Source organism: Prionailurus viverrinus, unplaced genomic scaffold (genome assembly GCF_022837055.1).
Source record: "Prionailurus viverrinus isolate Anna unplaced genomic scaffold, UM_Priviv_1.0 scaffold_35, whole genome shotgun sequence".
NCBI classification, from domain to species: Eukaryota; Metazoa; Chordata; class Mammalia; order Carnivora; family Felidae; genus Prionailurus; species Prionailurus viverrinus.
Genome location: NW_025927605.1, coordinates 348,648 through 371,748, shown reverse-complemented (window position 1 = coordinate 371,748; position 23,101 = coordinate 348,648). Strand labels below are relative to the sequence as shown.

The following is a 23,101-nucleotide window of genomic DNA, read 5'->3' as shown; positions in this document are numbered from 1 at the left end:
CCCAGCAGGGTCAAATTCCAGTCTCTCTAAGCTTCAAATCCTGAGCTCTTTGCACTGTAACCAGATGGGCGGAGGGGAGACCCAGGAGCTCCCAGCCCGGGAAGGTGCTTCCTTCCTCTGGGCATCCCACACTCAGTCCTGGCATGGGCCAGGCATCAATGTTGACAACAAATACATTACATGAAGTACAAAGAAAGAAATCAGAGACTTACAAGGTTTAGGGATCATCCATCCACACTTTCCACCCCTCTTTGGGCCAAAGGACAAATCGAGACCCTCTGAGAGGAAATGAATTGCCCATAATTACCCAGCTGTCAAAAGGCAGATGTCAAAAAGGGGGTCTGTGCATCCTCCCTCCACATCTCCCCAACCACCGACCCAAAAAGTTCCTAAAGTTGAAGATGTCAGGGTCATCCGAAGGATTCTGAGGATGTAAAAGTGTTTTTAAAACGTGCTCTATTTTCGATTTCCTAAATTAACAACTGGGTTCTGAAACGAAAAAAACACACTCACTATCACTGGACCACTTCCTGAAACAAACAAATCAAAAATTGTCTTTTTTTTTTTTTTTTTAAAGGGGGAACTGAAATAACGGAAGAAGCCAAAAAAGGAAGCAGATCCCTGACTTCCACATCCACTATCTCATCTGACCCCTAAGCTCCTCTAAGAAGAGGCAGGTGGAGTGGCCCGCAGGTCCACAACTCCATATCCGGGCGCGTTTCGGAATGTTGTGGATTTTAGAAAGGTAATACGGCGCACACACCTGCCAGCAAGGCTTGGAGCAGTACACTGTAATCCGGTTCATCTGCACTTGCGTAGTAAAACTAAATGTAATAAATGTTCAAATCAAATTTTTTACCACCAACTGAGTTACGGGAAACCTTTGGACTCCAGGGAGCTTTGGCATTTCGGAATTGCCCATAAGTGACCGGGAGCCTGCACCCTTCTCTTTCCGTGGTTTTGAAAAGTGAGGCTCGGCGGTGACTGCCGCCCCGTCGAGCCGGACGCTAAGCCGAGGGGGGTCTCCTCGAGTCCGGGCCCGGAGCGGCGCAGCACCCCGGCCCGCCACCCCGCTCCCCGTACCTGCTGCGGGCGCTCCTCCCGTGGCGGGCCGCGCACGTCCTGGACGACCTCGTAGACGTTCTCGGAGTCGCTGCGTGCCAGGGGTCGCGGGCACACCCAGGAGCCCGCCACGCTGCAGGCCTTGAAGCTGCCCGCGCTCCCGAGGAGGCCGGCAGGGGGCGCGACGGCGGCGCGCGCCAGGTCGTCCAGGGACTGGGCGGGCCGCACCGGCGCCGCGGGCCGCGTGTACAAGCAGGTGGGCAGGCCCGGCGCCAGGCTGCTGCGCTGGGTGGCGGCGCCGCGCCGCGCGGGGCCGCACAGGGAGCCCACGCGGCCCCGGGGCTCGGCGGGCGTGCCGTCGGGGCCCGCGGACACCGGCGCGCTCACGAAGCGGTAGTCGTAGGCGAGCGGTTCCGGGGCCACGGGCCCCGGGCGGAGCGCGGGTGGCGTGGAGGTGGTGGCCGGGTCCCCGAGCGCCGGCAGCTCGCGCACGTACTGCGCGGGCAGGTAGAAGGGGCGGCCGCCGGGCTCGCGCCGCACGTGCCACCAGTGCTCCGTGCTTCGGCGCAGCAGCCTGTAGCGCTCGTTGGGCTGGATGGCCACGCGGCGCCCGTCCTTGCCCGTGTACTCGAAGGGATGCTCCACCAGCACGTACACGTCCCCCTCGACGTCCGCCGCCATCGCGGCCCTGGCGTTTCCCTGTGAGTGACAAGGAGGAGGGGCGCGGAGGTCAGGGCCACCGAGCCGGGAAGCGCAGAGGGACAGAAGACCTGGGTTGGAGTCCCAGTGCTGCATTCCTTATGTGCGTTAATTTCCTAGCTCAAAAATGGGGGGCTTGGATAAAATAATCTCCAAGGTTCTCATTCTTACACTCACTCATGGAATTATGACAATACCTTCATTCTGACAATGCCTTCATCCCGTGGCATTGATTACGAGATTTGAGTCCCGGTTCGATCCCTTGGTGGAGAAATTGTGGGTAATATTGGTCCAACTTTACAGCCAAGGAAGCCTTGACCCAAAGAGTTGGGGTGATTGACCGCGATAAAGTCACCACATTTGCCTAAAAGTTGACTGGGCCTCGGTTTACAGGTCTGTGAAGTGGGAAGAACAGTCCATTCTCTACCCACCCACCCCCGCCGCCACTCCCCTCGCCCCGCCCCCTGCCCTGCCTGTCCCGCCCCAGATGTCTCCAGCCTTCAGGAAATCCGCGTGCCCGGAGCCTCTTCCCTCCAGGCTCCCGCGCCCCCGGCCCGCGGAATCAGGGTTGAGCCGCGGGGCTCTGGGAACCACCCCGGCACCGCTCTATCCCGGGGAATGCCCCTGCCTCGCGTAGTCCAAGGGCCTTGGCTAAGGGACCGGACTGCCAAGGCCGGAGAACCGGTTCTCTCGGTTTCTCTTTCCTTCCCCAGCGGCTTGGCTGAGGACGTGAACCCGGCGCCTGGCCCGCCCAGACTGTCCTGCACCGCCCCTTATTCTCCAGCTCCCACCTCCACCTCCCGAGTGAGGCCTACCCACCAGCTCTGTGATCTCCACATTGCCCCAGGAGAGTGGCCCCTAGAGAATGCACTTTGTGACAGTGACTGCCCCTGCGGCGTCCTCCCCAAAGCTCTCCCGGAGTGATCGCCACAACCCACCGCCCTCCACGCCAGCTTAGCTTGGCGCTTGATGTGGTGTTGGGAGTCCGAGCCTAACTGTAAATCCGCCCGTCTCTCCATCAAAGAGATGAGTCGGTACCCTCTTCCATAAGTGGCTGGTCCCTCCAAGCCTTTGCACTGATCCCATCTCCTGCCCCATAGAGGTGTCCTGGGACCAGCAGCTGGGGAGCTCGGTGGCTTGCTGAGGCTGAGGAACCCAAGGAACAGGGTCTGACCGGGGGGTGGGGTGGGGGTGCAGGGTCTGGCCAGGGGCACAGAGCGTTCTTCACTACTTTCTCCAGCTTCCCTTGTTGGGGAAAGGGTTGCACTCTTGGGCCCTGAAGTTACAGTGAACTGCCTGTAGCTAAGCCAACAACCCCCAGGGAGGACACCCCTTCCCGTCACCTTCCCCTGGACCCCCGCCTCTCACTCACGTTGGCAGGGCAGGTCTCTGCGGGCCCATGGGCAGGACCAGCGGAGTCCGCGGATGGGTGCAGATCAGGCCCCTGCCATCTCTTTCGAAGGGCGGGGCTTCCAAGGGCTAAGCAGGAGAGACCTCCGGGATCAGGAGCTGGCAAGAGGAGCAAAGAAGGAGAGGGATGCTCAGGAGGGCTGCCCCCAATCCCCAACGCAGCCGTATCTCGGAGGGGCCAGGAGGAGCCTGAATGAGTGTGTCTGGGCGGGTGGGGTACACCGGGAGTGGGACGCACAGCAAGAGAAGGCGAAGGGAGGGAGGGAGCTGTAGGGGCTGCGACTGAAGGGGCCCTGCGGGGTCGTCAGCGGAGCCCAAGGTGGGTAGGGTCCCACCCCTGAGTCTCCCGCCGTGGGATTTGTTGTCCTCGAGCCTCTGCGTCCCGCGGGCGCGCTGCTCTGGGACAGCTCGACCCTGGTTCGTTGTCTCGCCCAGGGTTACAACCGAAGCCGTATGCACCCCGAATCACCACTACAAGCCCTTTCCAGCCCGACTGAATGCACCACTCGCTTCGGACCCACCTCCGCCCTCCCCGGGCCCTTTCCGGGCGCAGCTCGGCCGGGCCTGGAGTTCCCACGGCAGAGATCCCCACCGGAGCGCAGCGGCTCGGGCGGGGTGGGGAGGGGACCCGGGTCTCGTCTCCTCCCCCAACTCTGGGGGAGCCAGAGGAGCCGGTAGGATCCCTGGAACTTCAGGACTGACCCGTCGTCGGGAGGTGCTTTTCGTGCACTGCCCGGGCGACGCGAGCCACAGCGGCGCCGGGGCCTGGACTCGGGCCCCGCCTGTCCCCGGACGGAGGGCAGCCCTTCGAATCTCCGCTCCGCGCGGGGGACATCCGCTCCGCGCGGCCCTGCTCCCGGGCCCGCGCGGCTCCCTCCCCTGCGCCCGGTGAAAGGGGAGCAGGCGCGCGCGGCGCTCCCGGGTGAGGACCCGCCACCTGCCGCACCGCGCTCCCCCAACCCCGGCTCAGCAACCCCCACCCGGCCCGGCCCGGCCCGGCCCGGCCCTGGCACCTTGGGGCGTCCGATCACCGGCTTCGCCTCCACTTGTCCCGGCAGGCACGCGTGCTTTCGGCGGCCGGCGCTCCCTCCTCCACCGCCCAGCTCCCGCGCAGCCCGGTTTCCTGTTCAACAATACAGCGAGGGAGGCACCAGCCGAGAGCGCCCGGCAGAACTTCCTCCCGGGCTGAGGCTGGGCTGCGGCTGCTAGAGACAATCCCCGGTGTCCCGGCTTCCTGTCCCCTCTGGGCCGGGCCAGCGCCCTAGGAGCTCAGACGCCACCCTCCCTCCTGCACCCCCTGGGATCCCGGGCCACACCTGGCTATCTCCAGCGACGTGGAAGCGGCAGGGCCAGGAGGGTGGCATGACAGGGGGAGGGAGGGAGCCTCCTCAGCTCCTTCTGGAGGGGCCAGATTTCCCTCCCGCTGTGTGGTTCCATCCCCCTGCCTCCTGGATCCTCCACTGGAAGAGGGCCACCCTCCAAGCTGTCCATTAGGGTGTCCTGGAAGTGGACTTGCTCACCTCAGCATCCTTTCTTTCCCATGAACTTGGGACAACAACACCTACTTCACAGGATCTTTAGGAAGATTGAATGAGATGTACTAAGTACATACAATTCAGTAGTAGTCTCACAGTAGTATTGGAAGGATGCACAGAGCTATTAACGTTATTTTTATTATCAGATGAGCTGTCCTCCTCCTTGGGGTGTGATTGAGGTCTCCAAAGCCCCCATTCTTCTTTAGGCAGGAGGGGGAAGAGAGACACAACCGTCCTCAGAGGCACCTTGCTGAGGGTGGAGGCACTGAGACCAAAGGCAGGGTAGCACCCAGGCCACATGCCCCTGGCCTTGGTCCCCAGCGCTCGAACCCAGTTCCTTTTGTGTTTTCAGAGCCCACCCCCTACAACCCTGGAGGGACTTGAGGCCCTGGAAGGAAGCTGGGGCACAGAAGACCTCTCTCATGGGCTGAAAGGTGTCTTCAAGGACCCGAAACCATAGGGCCAAATGTGTTTCAATCCCACTTTCCTGCAACCTGATTTCCCTGGAACACGTGTTTCCTTCTTCTGTCTTTACGATGGGAAGTGGTGGGCTTCTCCTGGAACTTCAGAGGAAGGGAGCAGCCAAGTAAAGTCCCCTTGGAGCCCTAAAAGCCATGAGCCCTGATTCTGGCCCTCCTCAGCCTTCCCTCCCTGAGCCCCTTCTCTGGCTTTGGATAACCCAGTGGGACACGGTCCCAAGATTTCTCACGTTCCAGTGTCGGGGATTGGTGGACAGGCACAGGGAAGAAGCCGTTGTGGTGGCATTTCAGGCATCAGTGTATGTGGGTAAATCTACCCAAAGGCCCAGAGATGCTACCCCCCTCTTCCTGCCACAGACTCTGACTCCTAGTGGGAGGGGGACAGACTGAACACGGTCACCCCTCCTCCCCTGCATGCCCACTTCTGGTGCACAATGTTTACCGCCGGCCACCCCTCTCCAGGCCTCCTGTGTGCCCAGGGACTAATGAGAGTCGGTGGGGGCGGGGGCATCAGACGGCAGGACGGCTGGTGGTTTCCTCCCAACCACTGGCAGCGTCGGGATTCAGAAGCGAGACCAGAGGTGAGAAAGATCAGGTCTTTACTGCAAAATCATTCAAAAATCACACAGCAGCAGTTCCTTCAGTACATTGCAAAGCGCCGTTCGGGGCCAGCGCGCCTCACTAGAGAACAGTTTATTGCATAAAATGGCGTTTTAAAAATAGTGTGGGCACCACTGAGGTTCACATCAGCTTTCCATTGGAGGTGAGAGGGTAAGAGTCAACTCATCGGGAAGCATCAGCAGCTTTCTGGTACTGGGGAGAGGGTGAGTTGTAGTTAATGCTGCTAGTCCCCGGTGGGGGTGGAGGGGGAGGAGGAAGGGGGGGCACAGGCCCCACACAGCCTAAGTGAGCTCCTCTGGGGCCTCACTCCTGATGCCTCCTAGGGCACCTTCTGGTGTGCACATTGTTCTCACGGGCCTGAGATGAGGCCCGGCCTGGGCGGCACCACCCGCTGTCCAGGCCGGCTCTGGGCCACTGGGGGATCTGGGGCATCTGTGGCTCTGGCCGGCCGCGCTGGGTCTGCGGTGGGGCATTAATCCTGGCTGTGGGGGTGCGCGGGCTGAGGATAGGGATCCGCTTCCCCGTTTAGGAGGCTTTGGTGTGCCGGGCATAGGTGCGTACTGTTTCCGTGACAGGGGACAGACAGGCTGTGTGGCAGCCCCCTCCCCCACCTGCCTACCACCTCCTCTCTTCTATTGCACAACTTATCCAGCTCCACAGGGCTGGGCAGGTGACTCAGCAGGCGAATCACCCCAGGGGAGAGGTGGGAGTAGATTCATCTCTTGACAGTGAAAGGCAGTCTCCACCTGAGGCTCCCAATCCAAGGCGAGAGCTGACAGGACGGCCAGACGGCCCAGGGCTGGGGGTCAGGGGGGCGATGGGTCCAGGAGAGATGGGGGAAGGCAGCAGGGGAATCGGTCCCAAACCACAGGGTCTAAACACCACTTTGCAAACCATTCCAGGCTCGCACTCTACCCCACGCCCCTTCAAAAGGCAATCGTGCTCCGGGGAAATTCTCTAGTCTCTGGCGGCGCCCCCTCCGGGCCAGTCCAGCAAAGCTTTGTGAATTCATGGCTTTGTAAACTGAGGCTAGGCATCCCTCCCACGAGGCGGCCGCCCCCACACGTCGCCGCAGCACGGCTGGCACTCTTCCTGGGCGGACGGGGGTCACCGCTCCACGGTGCCCAAGGCTGGCCTGGGCTCACTGCCCTCTGTGTGGGCCCCGCCTTCCTCTGTCCCAGCAGGGGTCAGGCGGTGGGGGGTGAGGGGTGTCCCCCTGAGAGTGTGTCTGCAGCAGCCCCGCCCGTCTGGCTTTGGGTCTGCAGTAGGTGAGGAGGGCACGGGGCTGAGGGGTGGGCAAGATGATGACCCGGCCCTGGACCAAGCAAGGGCTCAAAGTGCTCACAGTGCTGGTTCCAAGTCCCTCCCTTCTCCCGCAGGGACCGAGAGCCCGGGCTACGGCGGAGCCAGGGGGCTCTGACGCGGAGAGAGGTGACGGGCTTTTCAGGTGAGGAGGGCAGGGTAGGGCGAAAAGAGGCAGGGGAGAGGAAGAGGGTGGTCATCGGGACCGACCCTGACAGCCCCTGGGCGGTTTGGCACGTCGTATTTGAGCCGTGGGCAGCAGTGTCGGGCGCGGGTGAGGGAAAGGCACCCGTAGAGCTGACAGGCTCTGGCCCAGCGGCGGCCTGCCCGCCCAGCCACCCGCCTTTGGCCCGCAGGCCAAATGTTCCCACGTGTTTGCTCCACATGAGAATGTCTGGATTTCTTGGGTGACTTATGTACGGTCAAGAATAAAAAAATATTTTCTATTGAAATATGAAGGGAAAAAACCCACCTTAAAAAACTAGACCTTTTTTGAATCCGGAATGTGGAACTGAGCACGTGCCCAAGTGTGGTTTCCACAGTGTTTGAAGAGCCCTGATGGAGATGCCGTGTCTGTGAGGTGAGCTGGGGCCTGGTTAGTGCAAAGCTCCCCTCCCCGCTTCCCCTGGGTCGGGGGGGGGGGGCATCTGATGGCGTCCCCACCTTGTGGAGCAGACGGGTGGTAGAGGGACTGGGGGACATCCTCGAGGGCTTCGTCTGGTAGGCTCGTGCTCTGGTCGCATCTGGGTCCTCCCGACAGGGGACACGGCTGGGACACCTCGAGAGTATGCAGGCTGATGCCACAGGCGGCCGGGCTGGCCGCGAGCCGCTGCCCCGCAGTCTCGGGCCGGGGACGGCGCAGCGGCTTAGAGGAGAGCGCTCCTTTCTTGGTACTTGCGCCGGCGGGCACAGCGGGGACAGCCCCCCTTCACCACGGCCTGGCAGCTCTGGTGGAAGACGGTCTTGCACTCGCCGCACCTGGGGGAGAGCCGCGAGCGCCGCTGGTGCCAGGGGGCGGGGGGCGGCCGGCATCCCGACCAGCGCCCGTGGCGGGGTGCGGTTCCGCTCGGGACCCCAAGACGCGCCGCGCCACGTCCCCCCGGCCAGATCGCTGCCTGGAGACAGTGCTCACCCCCGCGTCACACCACAGGCGCGGACGCTCTCGATTCTAATTCACGTTCTAGAGAGGCCGCTAGAGACTTAGGGGATGATTTCTTGCCCACGTCGAAAACACTCTGCGGTTTAAAAAGCTGAGCCCAGGGGTTGAATCTGGGCCAGGAGACGCCTACTGAAAATGGATGCTCCCACCCGTTCAGTTTTCCACTCCCGTGTGGGCCGGAATGGAGGTTTGGTGGGTGACTCTTTCCACTTAGAGGCTTCTGATCAGGAGCGGTAATGGGATAGGAACGATGATTACTGCAGCAGAGAGCCAGGCAGGCACCAGCCGCCAGGCACCCACTTTGTGCCCGGCCTGTGCCACCACTCCAGGGCAGTAACTCATTCAGTCCCTTCCTCGATCCGTCTATAGATGACAACACTGAGACCCTCACTCAAAGAGGCAGCAAGTCACCTCTTCTCTAGGAAGACAGCTTCCCTGGTCGAGGGTAGGGCCCCGCGAGGGCTCTCTTGTCCCCGGAGCTGGACTGGGGCTGGCCGTGACTGCCCAGGGTGTCGGCTGTTCTAGACAACCTCACCGACCCGTGGCACTGGCACAGCCGGGGCGTTCAATGTGCTGCTGCACAACGGTGCCGGGCCTGCCTCCCTGGCACGCTGGGGCCCGCTGGGGGGGGGGGGGGGGAGGGGGCTGGGTATCCCGCATACCTGACGGTGGTGTCAAACTCGAAGGGGAAGATGATGTCGTGGTGGTGGCAGATCTGGCAGATGAAGCCACGCTGGGTGCACAGGTCGCAGTGGTAGACGTGCTGGGAGGCGAATCCGATCAGGGCATCGAGGAACCCTTCGTACGCCCCGTCTGCGATCTGTGGAGGGCAAGGTCAGGCCGCCAGGCCTTTCGGGCAGCTGTGCTGAGACTGAGGCCATCTGTAAAAGGTGGCCCGCTGCTGCTCCTGGCCCTTGCCTGAAGATTTCCGACCCCAAGAGAGGTTTCTTCGCACTTGGGCCAAAGAGCCTCCCTGAATCAGGCCGAGCAACGCAGGTGTCCAGCAGCCCCATACGCAGAGGTCGCTGGGGATAACGAACGGGCTTGACAGACGAGACCCCAATCCGCAGTACCCTCCCTCGAGGAAAGGAATGTCCCCAGCTGTCACCCCTGTGACCTGGGCTTTGCTGGAGTGCCTGCTTACAGCAGGAGGCTAGCGCTCAGTCATCGCCCCGGGAGCGTGGGACAAGCAAGACGCGGAGCCTGAGGTACCGAAAAGCTGAAGCCTCCCTACCCGGTCCTCCTTGCTGATTTCCCATGAATGAGGGCTCTCTAGAGGGGCCTGGGGGCCGGGAAGGGCGTTCTCACCTGCTGGAGGTCAGCGACACTGTACTTGTGGGGAGACTCCAAGAGGTAATTCCTGTGGTTGAGCCTTCAAAGAAAACATAAGAGGTTCCTTATAAGGGTTTCCATGATCTGGGCCAACCCGTGTTTGTTTTCATTCCTTCAGCTGCTCACCGGGTGTGAACACCTGGCCAGGGCGGTGCCTAAGAGCACAGTCGGCTGCCTGGGTTGGGGACTTGGTCTTCCAGGTGGCCTTGGGCAGATCACTTAACCTCGCCGAGCCTCAAGTTTCCTCACCTGAGCAATGGAGCTGTTCTGAGGATTCCTTTATGTAAAGCATTTGGCACAGTGAACGCTGAGTAATTCTCAGCCACAGGTGATAACACTGTGTTGTGTAACTGAAATTTGCGAAGACGGTACAACTTAAATGCTCTCGCCAAACATACACGTGTATACATGTAGCGAGCTGATGGATCCCTCCCCGGAGGGGAGGAGTCCTGTCGCAACGTATACATGTATCACAGCATCGTGACGTACGCTTTAAACATCTTATAGGGGCGCCTGGGTGGCTCAGTTGGTTAAGCGGCCGACTTCGGCTCAGGTCATGATCTCGAGGTCTGTGAGTTCGAGCCCCGCGTCGGGCTCTGTGCTGACAGCTCAGAGCCTGGAGCCTGTTTCGGATTCTGTGTCTCCCTCTCTCTGACCCTCCCCCGTTCATGCTCTGTCTCTGTCTCAAAAATAAATAAACGTTAAAAAAAAAAATTAAAAAAAAAACAGTGTAATTTTGTCACTTACACTTCAATAAAGCAGAAATGTTTCTCAAAACAATTTGAAGGGATTAAAAAATGTCTATAAGCAACACTAATGAGGAGGAGGAGGAGGAGGAGGAGGAGGAGGAAAGCTACCATGTCTTATATCCATTAACCTGTTTTATCCTCACAGTAATCCCGTGAGGTTGGTACTACCCGAATCCCCACTTTGAGAAGACGACGAAATGGAGGCACAGAGAGGTTAAACAACATGCCTGTGGTCACGCAGCTTGTGTGTGGCAAAGCTGGAGCTTGAACGCAGCAGCCTGGCTCCCAAGCTCACATCCTTACCCACCCGGCGAAGGCCTGTGGGTGTCAGCTGTGGTCATGAGTGCCACCATTACATACCAGGGGCAGTGCTGAGGACAGAAATGCATAGGATGTGGTCCGTGCCCTCCTGTGGTCCCTGGTCTAGCTGAGGGACAGACAGTCAAGCATCCAGTTTCAGTGCTATGTGAGAGGCACTGAGACGTGGCCTAAGTACAGCAGGGTCCCATTTCACGGTGGGGTGGGGTGCGGGGGAGACAGAGGACAAGGACAGCTCTACTTTCCACCTACCAATGGCAGGGATCCTAGGGGTTACATCCTGAGGGAAGGATAGGAAACACCTGCAGAAACCCCCCTGGACAACCCCCGCCTGGCTTTGCTGTGTGTGCCTGCATGGGTAACTGGGGTTGGGGAAAATGCTCCAAGCCTAAGGAAAGCTTGCAAACTTGCCCCAGGGTGCCCAGGACATCTGGGGGGCGGGAGGGTGACAGGCCCCGGGGCATCTGGAGTGGGGGCTTGGCCATGCTCCACACTATGGCCTCAGGTGTGGTCTGGGGGAACCCCATGTGGGGCAGAGATGACAAGTCCCATCAAGCAGCCAGGCAGGCCATACTGTGCCACAAGGGTGGGGACACTGCCGGCCACCTGCTCCATTCACCAAGCTGGTTTCTCCAGTAAACTTCCAGTTTTCTGGGAACAGCAAGCTGCCATTCATCACCAGGAAAATGCAGGGGGTGGGGGAGGTGCAGACTGTCCCTGAGCTGGCAGGAAGGGTGGGGCTGATCTGGATGGAGAGTCATCTCTGTTATCTGCCCTCTGTCCACCATCATGGAAGCCCCAGGGACCAGCCAGGCCCAAGGCCTTCTTTGCAAGCCACTGTGCCCTGGGCCCATCACACTCTCCGTGAGGCTTTCTCTGTCCTCTTCCGGTGCGAGGAGGACTGCCTGGGAAGGGGTCAGAGAGATCCACAGGGCTCTCCGGAGGACACTGGAAGACAGAGGCAAGGTTGCCCCTTCACTCCTGCAAGCAGTGATGGGGTAGGAAAGGGCGCGGGCAAGGCTGGCACAGCTGGGTTCCAGGCCCAGGCTGGGGTCTCCTCTGAACTCAGGAACCTCCTCTCCCCACCCCTCCAGGGCGTTTCTGTGATGGCTCCTTCCCAAGGACGGGGAAGGTGCCCTGGGGCTTCTCTGGCCCCTGAAGATGCATCCAGGCCCATCCCCCATCGGAGGATGCCTTACTCTCAGAGCGCCCAGCCCAGCCGGAGGGCTGCCGCTAGCAAAGGGGAACTCTTCCCTGACTTTACTCACAGTCAAGACCTGCCCTTCCTTCTCAACCATTCAGGTCCTCAGCCTCCACTCTGGCGGACCCAGGCCAGGCCTCCACACCTCCCTGGGCTAATTACTGCACCAGCCCCTGCACCCCACTGCTGCCAAGCTGGCCTTTTCTAAACCGCAGAGCAGATAAATCCAAATCTGGTGTGGTGCCCAGGACCTTCGAGGTCTGGCCTCTGCACCTGCAATCCAGCTGCACGGAGCCCCTCACAGGTCCCAGTGAGCCACACTCTCGCCCTTCTCCACATCACAGGCCCCCTTAAGCCAGGAAACCTAGGCCATCCCTCCCTCTTTCTTCTCCTTGGTTCTTTTGCAAAATCCCAGTTCACTATGTACATGCTGTTTGCACTGAGGCAACTCTTTTCCTGCGTGTAAGGACAGAGCTCTGGAAGCAGAGCCTAACGGTACTGACTGCGGTGGGATTGGAGGAGTGATCTGAACTTCCTGCTTAATTCTTTTATACTGTTTGAGTACTGACCAAATATATATATATATATATATATATATATATATATATATATATATTTTTTTTTTTTTTTTTTAAGAGCAGAATGCTACAAATCCTCAGGTCAGATGCCATCCCCTCTCTGGGAACTTTCTTGGCCCTTTGGATGTCACAAGGCTGGGTCCAGGTGCTTTCCCTCACAGCACAAGCCATGCTGACCCCGGGCCGTCTGTCTGCCTGTGCCCTTCCCCAGACTCTGAGCCCCTCACGGGGCCCTCACCACAACTCCAGAAGGTCGCATGAGCACAGGGATTACTGGCCCATTAAAAATTTTTTTTTTTTCAACGTTTATTTATTTTTTTGGGACAGAGAGAGACAGAGCATGAACGGGGGAGGGGCAGAGAGAGAGGGAGACACAGAATCGGAAGCAGGCTCCAGGCTCTGAGCCGTCAGCCCAGAGCCGGATGCGGGGCTCGAACTCACGGACCGCGAGATCGTGACCTGGCTGAAGTCGGACGCTTAACCGACTGCGCCACCCAGGCGCCCCGACTGGCCCATTTTATAAACAAGAAGGATGAGGCTCAGAGAAGTGAAGCAACCTCTCTGAGTCATACAGCAAGTCTGAGGCCGGGCAGAGTCTGCTCCTGAGCTCTTTCCCCTGCCCCACGTTGCTTCTATTGGCGTGGCCTTGTTCTCTTGAAGGCTGGTAGGCTGCACAGTAGGTATGCAGTGCTGCTACCCAAGGATGGGAACAACAAGGCCAGAGAGAAAGAGGCAGGGCCACCCAGCAGGTCAGCCCAGACAGGTCAGTAAGGCCGATGACCAAACAATCTGAGCAGGGTGTGGACAGGCGAGGCCAGTGCCTGGGACGCACCCTGCAGGCACCTGGTCTGCTCAGGTCTGTGGAAGATCCCCTTGACTGGGGTGGGTGACGACAGGGAGATTTCACCACCCTGGTCAGGGGGTCTGGAGGGCAGATTCTCTGGAGCCCTGAGGCCTAGAATCTCAGAAAGGAGGGCAGTGAGTGAAGACCCAGGCACCCAGCTGATGATTGAGACAGGCAAGGCCTCCCCGGGAAGCAGCCTGCTAGGGTCCCTCATGGTGGCACCCAGGGGGCTTTCTGGTCCTGTGGAGACCAGGGCTCAGCTGGCTGCTCTGGGAGCCTATGAGGAGCCAGCCTCTCCCCTGCAGCAGCTCGCTCCTTGAGATCCCCAGAGGTCTGTACTGGCACTGCCCGGGCCCCAAGCAGCCAGGCAGAATTGGCCCTGGGAGATCAGTAGCCAGGACCAAGGAGCTGCAACCTATCAGAGAGGTGGTCTCTGGGCCAGCCCAGTGCGGAACTGTGTTTGGGGCGGGGAGGAGGGGGACTGTGAACTGCTCCAAGTCCCCAGAAACCCAGCAACAAAGCCCAACTGGACAGTAGGCACCAGCTCCCCCACCAGCACAGCCCCAAGAAGGCTGCAGCCTGGGCTAGGAGGCGTTCACGATGGGCACAGGAAGGCCCTAAGCTCATACTCAAGCACAGCATCACCTCTCAATCCTAAGCAGGCCCCCGAGCGCTGGGGGCCCAGAAGCTTCTTCAAGGGCATTCTGAGGGTCCCACCCTAACCTTGCCCTCTTCTGAGGATTCTGGGAGGGATGCCATGCCAGACGGCAGCAGAGCAGCCACGAATGGGGGACTGGGTGGGGAGGGGGGCAGGACAACACTGTCCAGCCTTCTCACAACATGCCCCCCTTCCCTCCTTGCACGCCCCGGAGCTCTCTCTGTTCTTCCCTCGTATGGGGCCTTCATTCAGGGCCCGAGCGCACCGTTCCTTCCATCTGTAACACTCTTTCCTGAGTCTTCCCCTTTCTAATTCTGACTCATTCTCCAAGGCTCATCTTATATGTACATTCCTCCAGGAAGTCTTCCCGGCTCTGCCCTCCTCCACTCCGGATTAGAGGGCTCACCTCTGTACTTCCAGGCATCCTGCCTCCCTTCTAGCTCCCTCTAGGCTGTTGTAGCAGCTCTACAGGCTGTTGTAGCTCTAGGCTTACTCATCTGCCTTCCCTGTGAGAGGGTAGGACCGGGTCTACCTTGCTCAGTGTGGAGCTCACAAAGCTGGCTCAGGGCTGAGCACTTGGTATGTTCTCAGTAAATAACTGTTAGATGAACGAGTAAATGAATGAATACATGAACAAATAAAAACCACTCCCAAAGCTTGCGGTAATTTCCCCAACCTAGTGGGAAGGTGATTTCTGCTCGGCCCTGGCATTTTTCCTAAGGGGGCGTCTTGGGCGGGCACTAGCTGCATGCGTGCGTGTGTGTGTGTGTGTGTGTGTGTGTGTGTGTGTGTCCGTCCGGGACGCTCACCTCTTGCTCAGCTCCTTCAGGGCCCCACTTCGGCACAGGCCCAGGTAATCCCCCAGAAGCTTCAGCTGCTCCCGTCTCCTCCGGACGAGGCGCATCTGCTCCACATGCTCGTACAGCGAGGCATTCACCAGCTGCAGGTTGATGAGGGGCTGGGCCCAGATCTGCGTCAGGAACTTCAGAGTCTGCCGGCAGATCTGGGACACCACCAGACGGCAGACGGTGGCGGTTGGGGGGGGGGGGGGGACAGAATGGCCATTCGGTGAGCATCTCTGCGACAGGCACAGTATTACCCACCCACTCACCCGCCCTGCCACCACCGTCCAAGGGAAGCGGTGCCATCTTCATTATACTGATGAGGAAACGGAGGACCAGAGATGAAGTGACCAGGCCTAGGTCCACAGCTCATAAAAGTCAAGATCTGAACCCAGTTGCCCTAACTCCCAAACCTACTCTCCCTCTCAGGCACTAGCTGCGGTCCCTCCCCGGCCACGTTGGGTCAATGCCCCTCTCCCCCTGGGCCTACAGATCCTTCCCACTATTTCCTGTCTTCCCAGCCCCCATTTTCCTGCCTAACAGAAACAGGCACTGCCCCAGCGCCGACTCAGGAACCAGGTGACTGGCTGAGTCAGGCTCCAGCCACAGGAAACTACAGATCAGACACAGCTTAACAAGGTTTCCCGAGCGCCCCCGCCCAAGCTCTGGCCAGCAGCACCAACCAGGGCTCCCCCAAGTCCCCGTGTGGAGGGGAGCGATCAATCCCAGCCTCTCCCACTGACAGGGTGTTACAGGTTCTACCCTGCCAAAGCCGGTTACTGAGCGCCTACTATTTGCCGGACGGCGGGCTGCGGATCTCAACCATATCCTTTCTTCGGGCTGATGACAATTCAATGGGGGAGGTGTCACCACCCCCATTTTACAGATGAGTAAATGGAGGCTCAGAGAAGCTAAAGTGGCTTATCCAATCTACCTGCAGAAAGCAGAGCCCGGGTCTAAACTGAGGTGTTGTCTCTGCACACTTGGCTGCCTCATTAACTACCAAGAAGCTTCTCTCCCCTTCAGTCTCCTCCTTGGTGTAATAAGAAGGCCGGAGGATCTGAGATGGTCTCCACCATCAACTACCATGCAGTGGTTAGGAGTCGGGCTTTCAAGTCAGAATTGAATTCGAGTCCTGGCTCTACCACTGCCTACCAGTAGGACCTTGTGACACTTACTTAACCTCTCTGACTCAGTTTCCTTGTCTATAAAGTGGGGAAAAGAAAAGCATCTCTTACGGAATTATTTTGAGTTTAGGTTAAAATAATAATAATAATAATAATGCAGGGGCACCTGGGTGGCTCAGTCGGTTAAGCGTCCGACTTCAGCTCAGGTCATGATTTCCAGGTTCGTGAGTTCGAGCCCTGCGTTGGGCTTTGTGCTGACAGCTCAGAGCCTGGAGTCTGTTTCAGATTCTGTGTCTCCCTCTCTCCCAGTCCCTCCCCCCTTTGTGTGTGTTCTCTCTCTCTCTCAAAAATAAAGAGATAAACTTAAAAAATATTAAAAAATTAAAACAATAATAATGTAAGCTCCTGGCACCTAGCATATCCTCAGTAATGGGAGCTGCCTTCAGACCCTGAGTGCCTGCGCAGCCCAGCTGTCCCCTGAAGCGCTAGGAATGTACCAGGGCCCTCAGGAGACTGTCACACTGGGGGCTTGGGAGCCTCTGGCCCCTGTCACCCAGCCCCACTGCTATCTCTTGCCTCCCGCAGCAACAGACAACTCCTCTTCCCACTTCCTAGTGCCCTGAGGTGACAGCCCCCGAGCCAACAAGCAGCCCAGCAGCAAAGCCCTGGTGACTGCTCAGACTGCTCTTCTCCGTCCTGGCCCAGCCCTTCCCACGACAGCTTTAGGCCTTGGGAGAGGCTCAGATGAAATAATACACAGGAATGTGTGCTGAAAGCTGCCAAGTGCTGCGGACGGACGGGCAGGAGCTTCCTGCTCCCCAGGGACTGCTCTTGTCCTGTGGGCTTGCCGGAGACAGTCAAGAGAGCAGCCCCGGCCCCGGGCTGACGTCCTGCCAAGTGCCAGCCAGGCCTCGCACAAGTGGGTCAGCCGGTGGTAACAGCGGACAATAAGGCCCTTAACCCGTGAGCCAGCCACTTTGTATTTCGAATTTTCCCGTTCTTGCGTAGGCCAGGGATCTTGGAGAGAGCAAGAATGAGCGCTGGGTATTTCCTGATCTCAGTTATGCCGAGAAAAGTACCGTAATTTTCTAGCTGGGAAAAGGAAGTGGCACAAGGATTACAGCAATGAATGGGAAGATGGCTTAACAAGTGTCCGGATGTTGGGCGCCTGGGTGGCGCAGTCGGTTAAGCGTCTGACTTCGGCTCAGGTCACGATCTTACGGTTCACGGGTTTGAGCCCCATGTCGGGCTCTGTGCTGACAGCTCAGAGCCTAGAGCCTGCTTTGGATTCTGAGTCTTCCCCTCTCTCTGCTTCTCCCCCACTCGTGCTCTCTCTCTCTCTTTCTCTCAAAAATAAATAAATGCAAAAAATAAAAAATAAAAAAAAAAGCTGTCCGGATGTTGTAAATAGCGAGTGTGTTTTATGGCCAAAGAATTATTTGCATCTGTGGCGGTTCTGAGGTTTAATATTCTATATGCAGTTAGTTAAATACTTACCACTGAGGGCAGGAGTGAGGACAAGGTAACCAACAAAAAGCCAAAGTGAAGCTAATGTCCTTGGGGTTCCGGTCCCCAGCAAGGTGGAGGCTGGGGTGGCACGGAATCTAAGAGTCACGTTCCCTGTGCTCTGACGACACAGCCACACGTCAAGACTGCATGGCCAATAGGCCTGGGTCTTGAGAAACAAATAGCTTCTTCTTTGTGCTTCTGTGTCTGTCTTAAGCAGAAATCTGTGCCTTTGGGAGAAAGCCAAGTTTGTGCTCCTCCAGGCAGGCCCTGACCAAGTGAATGAGGGGCTGAAGGTGTGGCAGGCCTCAGGAGAAAGAAAGGGCACTGATGTAAGGCTCTAAGAGACTGGCAGGTGCCATCTCCTGTAATGTCCTCTGAGGCAGATACTTATTAATCCTTCTTTATAGATGAGGAAACTGAAGTTAAATAATTTGCTAATGGTAACATAGCTAGGTAAGTGGGTAAGCTCAGGTGGAGAAGAAGAAAAGAGAGATCTTAGAATACATCTTATTCAAAAGCATTTGGTGAACATAAAAAAGTACTCAAGACTAAATCACACTAAATGGTACCAAGTGGACAGAGCCTGTTATAAATCAGTATGAGTCCAGAATGATCCCAACTTTACAAATGTATGTAAACAAATACACAGAAAAGGCTGACTGCTCCAAGGAAAGTACAGCCAGTTGGCCAGCCCACCCATCCATCCACCTATCCATCGGTCCACCTCCATCTACCCATCCCTCCATCCACATCCATTCACCCAACCATCTGTCTACATCCACCCGCCAACCCATCCACCCATCTATCTATTCACAACTATCTACCCACCCATCCCCCATCCATCTAGAAATATAATCTATCCTAACTATCTTTCCTTATCTATTCTTCCTCTCCCTCTCTTTCTCTCTCTCTAGTTGCTGGTGCCTTAAACAGTTTTGTCCATGGCCATGGGAGCTGCAGAGAACCACCCTCAGACCTCCACCTGAGGAACGAGGCAGGCACTGACAGAGTTCTGCCCAGGGGCTACAGACCAGCAGCACAGTTTTTTCTTGGTTGGCCCTCCCACCATCATGGGGCCTGAACCAGTGACCCTAAATTCCCTAGAGCCAAACTCCTCCACACAAAGAGCAGCAACAAAGGGGAGCGACCATTCCTTTGTCACTCCTCAGCCCTGTGTGGCCACGACTGGTTGGGCCCAAGGCTTACCGGGCGCTTGGTGAGGTCCCAGTTGTGGATGATCCTGGCCGGAATCACCGAGGCATCGTCCTGGTGGCAGATGTCGCAGTAATAGAGGCCAGAGAAGGCACAAAGCTTGGGTCGTACAAACGAGAAGCCAATCTGCCGGGAGCAGCCTGGGGAGAGGGACGGCAGGAGAGTGAGCAGTGGCGGGGCCAGAGTCTGGGGACAACGCAGAAGCTCCTAGGCAGAAGGACCTGCTATTTAAGGAAGGGGCAGACATAAAAGGAGGACACAAAGATCAAACAACCGTCACTCACATGCCCACCGCTGAGAAACAACCCCATTACTTAGTCTTTATGACAAAACACCGCTAACAATTATTGCTGTCATTTTGCAGCCGAAGCAGTCGGTGCACAGAGAGGTCAGGAGACCTGCCCAGTCACAGGACGATTAAGTGGCAGAGCCGGTAATCGGATTTGGGTTGGGTTGGTGTTAGAGCCCACATCCTCTTCTACCTAGCTGCCTGTGTTCAGTGTTCCCACTGCTTGCTCACCAATGCCAACCTCCCGTAGGCCCACCCCTCCACTGGGGCCCAGAAACGGAAGCAACCGAGTCAGCGGCTCAGCAAGCAGGGTAGGAGCTGGGGACATGGGGCCGGCCGACAGGCAGGGAGTAGGTGGGGAGGCCAACCGGAGGCAGGACCGTCTGGACACTGCCTGGTTGGTGCCAGCTTGGAGTCAGAGAGGCCGGACATCTCAGGACAGTGGTGCAGGGTCCGGCTTCAGCTCCTCTGCTGGAGGTCCCTCCACAGCGGCGGGCGGTCAGAGTCAGAGTGGGGCTCAGATCCTGAGCACATGCCTGCCTCCCACAGGGCCAGGGGAAAGAGGCCCTCTGGCCTTGGGACTAGAAGGGCTGGCTCTTCTGCCTAATAGCTGCCTCATCCTAACCTTCGTCGAGGTTTTACGAGGTTCCATTTCAGTATCTATAAAATTCAGCTGCTCCTTGCTCTCCTGTGGGGGTGATGACCAAGTTTAAATGAGATGAGGCTTTGAAAGTGCCCTGTGAACCATGAAATACAGCCAGATGCCGGCGGTGGGCATCCACCCGGCCACAAAGCCATGCCTGCAGCAGGAAGGAAGCCCAAGCCCCCAGATTCAGTCTCGGCCTGAGGGCTGGCAGGTGAGAGGCACAGTGAGAGCGGCCCCCTGCCAGCATTCACACCCACTGGGGGACCCTCCTCACCAGCCCTGGGGGGCCTGGCCTCCTCCCCGAGCCCAACACCCACAGGCGGAAAGTGCAGAACGCGAGTGTTAGGGGTTGGCGGGTGTGAGGAGGGAGTGAGCAGGGACTCGAAAATGTCTTCTGCAGGAAGAAAACCGCAGACCACTTCCTTCCGGATGCCCGAAGCAGACTTTCCCTCCGGTCCCACAGGCTCCAGCCAACAGGATGGTCCCCAAACCACCTGCAGCCGCGTCTCCTGCTAGGGCACCCTGCGGCAGGGCAAAATCCTCACAGTCCCCCTGGAGAAGCGAAGGTGATGGAAACAGGGGTCTGGGTCAGGGAGAAGAGCTACAAATGGAACGTGAGCCATGGAATATCTCACAGCCTTGAAAAGCAATGGGGTGGAGAGGCCCTGCGGGGACACGGCCAGAGCGAGGCTCTAGGACCGTCAAGGTCCTCATCTGGCTTCACCACAGGACAGGTTATTGTTAGGACTAAATTAAATAATCCAAATAAAGCGGCTGGCCCGGTGGTCCCACACAGAAGAATCAGACTTGAGGACAGTAATGATTCGGCAGATGTACTGACGTAGAATAATATCCATAATACATTCCTCAGTAGAACAAAACCAAGTTGCAGAACAATATATACAGCTGTGCTGGCCCGTACGGTGGCCACAAGCCACAGGTGCCCATTTCAATTTAAATACCTTTAAGTTAAACTGAAAATTTGGTTCCTTAGTCACACTAGCCACATTTGAAGTACTCAGGGCCACAGGTGGCTTGTAGTTACCGTATTAGACAGCACAGATCTAGGATATTTTCACCATCGGAGAATGTTCTATTGCACAGCATTCAGTAGGATGAGCCCATTTTTGTTAAGCGAAAAAGACTGTGTGCACTTGCAAAAGCATGCAGAAGTATCTGGAAGGGTGCTGTGCCCCTGCTCCAAAAGAATCCAATGATAGGGTGATATAATAATGAAGGGGGCGGAGAGCACAGCTCCCTGGATGGAGCTCCCTGAGCAGAGACAGCAGCACCCGGCAGAGCTGTGCACCCACAGGTCCCAACCCTCGGCAGGGCTGCTGGCCTCGGTGGGTGCTGGGGAGGAGCAGAGGCTACGTCTGCTGCAACATCCCAGGGGTGGCATGGGGGCGCTCGTGGAGAGCCAGGAAAGGGCAGAGAGCCTAAATCGGGAGCCCCACCCGAGGCAGAGTGAGGCGGGCAGGCTGGGGGTGGCGGGACAGCAAGGGGGCACCTGCACAGAAGCAGCCCTGGGAGTCGAGGCCTTTCTCCGTGGGGATGGCCACGAGGTACCGCAGCAGGAAGCCGTTCTCCCGCGTGGCGAACTTCAGCACCTCCTGACAGTTTTCGTCCAGACTCCCGCCCAGTGTCACCGCCTCCTCGGCCGTCTCCAAGTAGGACGCCAGGACCTTGCGCACCAGCTCCCTCCACAGGGCAGCCTCCTCAGCATTCCCGGCCTGCAGCTTCAGGACGGCCTTGGCCGTGATGATTTTGAAGAAGGATGGGCCCCCGAGGCTCGTGTCTGGCAGGATGTCTCGGATGGTCTCAACTCCGTGGCTGTCACTTAACATTTTCTCGTTGTTTCTCACTCGGAAGCATTTCAGAGACTCCAAGGATAGGGAAAAAATATAGGGCATCCAGGTCCTGTCCGTGTACAGGTACAGAAGGGATTCTTTAATAGCGTCTGGCTCGGGAACTTGGGCAGAGGACCAACAGAACTGCGTGCCCTGGAGAGTCTCGGGCTCAGTGGGTGGGTCCGGGTGGGAGGGGAGGCCACCCTGGGGGGCGTCTGGGGGGTCCTCGGGCTGCTCCGGGTACTGGATGTTCACCCACTCATCCTCCTGCTGGGGCCGGCACTTCTGTAGGGCCTCCCGCACCCGGTCCAGCCAGTCCTCGGCTTCGTCCTGGGAGGAGGCCCGCAGGGCCAGCTTCCTGCCAGAGAAGACCAGCTCGAAGCGGCCGTCGCCGTGGGCTGGCCCCACGGCCTCGCAGCGCAGCAGGGAGCAGTTCTCCACGCAGGTGCGTTCCTCGGTGTTCAGGTAGAGGCGGAATTCCAGAGGGGAGAGCTCGCAGAAGAGTTCCTTCCAGATGCCCATCGCCCCCCGCCGCTCCACGGTGCCCAGCTTCATGAGACCCCGGAATGGGTTGGACAGCCCTGGGGGCAGAAAGAGGCACTTTAGACGGCGGGCCAAGCCTCTACCTCCCGAGGCCCTGCAGCGGGTGGGGACAGGGGCTGCCGCGAGAACGCTTTAGGAATGCCTTCGTCCCATCCGCACCCTCAGCTGTTGACCTTGTTCCTGAATTTTACTGAGAAAAAAAAAAAAGGACTAAAAAAATTACCTCCACAGAGCCCTCACTATGGCATCTGTACCCACACTCAGACTTCCCCCTTGTCACCGGGGATGAACTTCTGGCTCAGTCTGAGGCCAACTCCCCCGTCTGCACAGGGGACCCCTCCCCACCGCCCACTCAAGGACAGGGACGTCTCTCCAGCAGCACCCCCCCCCGCCCCCACCGTGTCACTGCTTTCTCCCTTCCCTCCTGGCTCGTTCCCATCAGCACACAAACACGCTGTTATTTCTGCCATCTTTAAAAATAGCTTTCTTGATGGCACTTACATCTCTAATTACCACCCTGTTCCTCTGTCCCCTTTACAGAAAACCTCGAGGAGGTGTCACAACTGTCTCTGGTTCCCCTGCTCCCGTTCCATCTTGAATCTGCTCCAGTCAGGTTTTTGTCCCCTCCTTCCACTGAAACGGCACTTGGGAAGCCCCATGCCCTCCTTGTCACCAAATCCCAAGGCTAATCCTTGGTGCCAATCTGGCCTGACCCATCAGCATCTCAGGACACAGCTGAGACCCTCCTTCCCTCATGAGACACTTCCCTCACACGGCTGCTGAGGGGCCACTCTGGGTACTCCTCCGCCACGACGGGCCACTCTTCTGTCCCCCGGGCTCACTCCTCCGCCTCTCCCTGACATGTCAACATTGGAGCACCCCAGAGCTCAGTCCTGGGTCCCCTTCTCCATTGACACCCACCTCCTACCTGATCGTGCCTACGCTCAGGGCTTTATGCCAACAACTCCCCAGTGTTTATCTCCAGCCTGAACCTCGCCCTTGAACTTCAGGTTCAGATCTCCACCTGTGCCATGTACGGCTGATATCTAATAGGTATCTCAAAATTGACATGCCCGAAAATCAATTCCTGCCCCTCCCACTGCAAACCAGCTTTTCTCCCAACATCCCTCATCTCA

The 23,101-nt window shown here is 58.0% G+C and overlaps 2 protein-coding genes across 9 annotated transcripts in view; both read right to left on the bottom strand.

Annotated features, from left to right (window-relative positions):
- ARHGAP27 (Rho GTPase activating protein 27) overlaps positions 1–5,671 on the bottom strand; it is a 32,233-nt gene extending 26,562 nt beyond the window's left edge. For 4 of the 5 annotated variants that reach the window (XR_007149397.1, XR_007149398.1, XM_047845372.1 and 1 more), the window contains exons 1-3: positions 4,185–5,671; positions 3,134–3,270; positions 1,084–1,761 (exon numbers count right to left, since the gene is read on the bottom strand). Coding sequence is in view for 3 of the 5 variants with exons in the window: in XM_047845372.1 (XP_047701328.1) it covers positions 1,084–1,743 (660 nt within the window). In the remaining 2 variants the exon portion in view is untranslated. The remainder of the gene's footprint in view (positions 1–1,083; positions 1,762–3,133; positions 3,271–4,184) is intronic. The other variant, XM_047845374.1, reaches the window with a different exon arrangement.
- A 96-nt stretch (positions 5,672–5,767) lies between these two features.
- PLEKHM1 (pleckstrin homology and RUN domain containing M1) overlaps positions 5,768–23,101 on the bottom strand; it is a 47,754-nt gene continuing 30,420 nt past the window's right edge. For 2 of the 4 annotated variants that reach the window (XM_047845368.1, XM_047845369.1), the window contains exons 8-13: positions 21,083–22,003; positions 18,632–18,777; positions 14,757–14,950; positions 9,576–9,639; positions 8,930–9,087; positions 5,768–8,086 (exon numbers count right to left, since the gene is read on the bottom strand). In XM_047845368.1, coding sequence (XP_047701324.1) covers positions 7,975–8,086; positions 8,930–9,087; positions 9,576–9,639; positions 14,757–14,950; positions 18,632–18,777; positions 21,083–22,003 — 1,595 coding nt within the window. In that variant the 3' untranslated portion in view covers positions 5,768–7,974. Of the gene's footprint in view, positions 8,087–8,929; positions 9,149–9,575; positions 9,640–14,756; positions 14,951–18,631; positions 18,778–21,082; positions 22,004–23,101 lie in introns of all 4 variants that reach the window. The other 2 variants (XR_007149396.1, XM_047845370.1) reach the window with 2 other exon arrangements.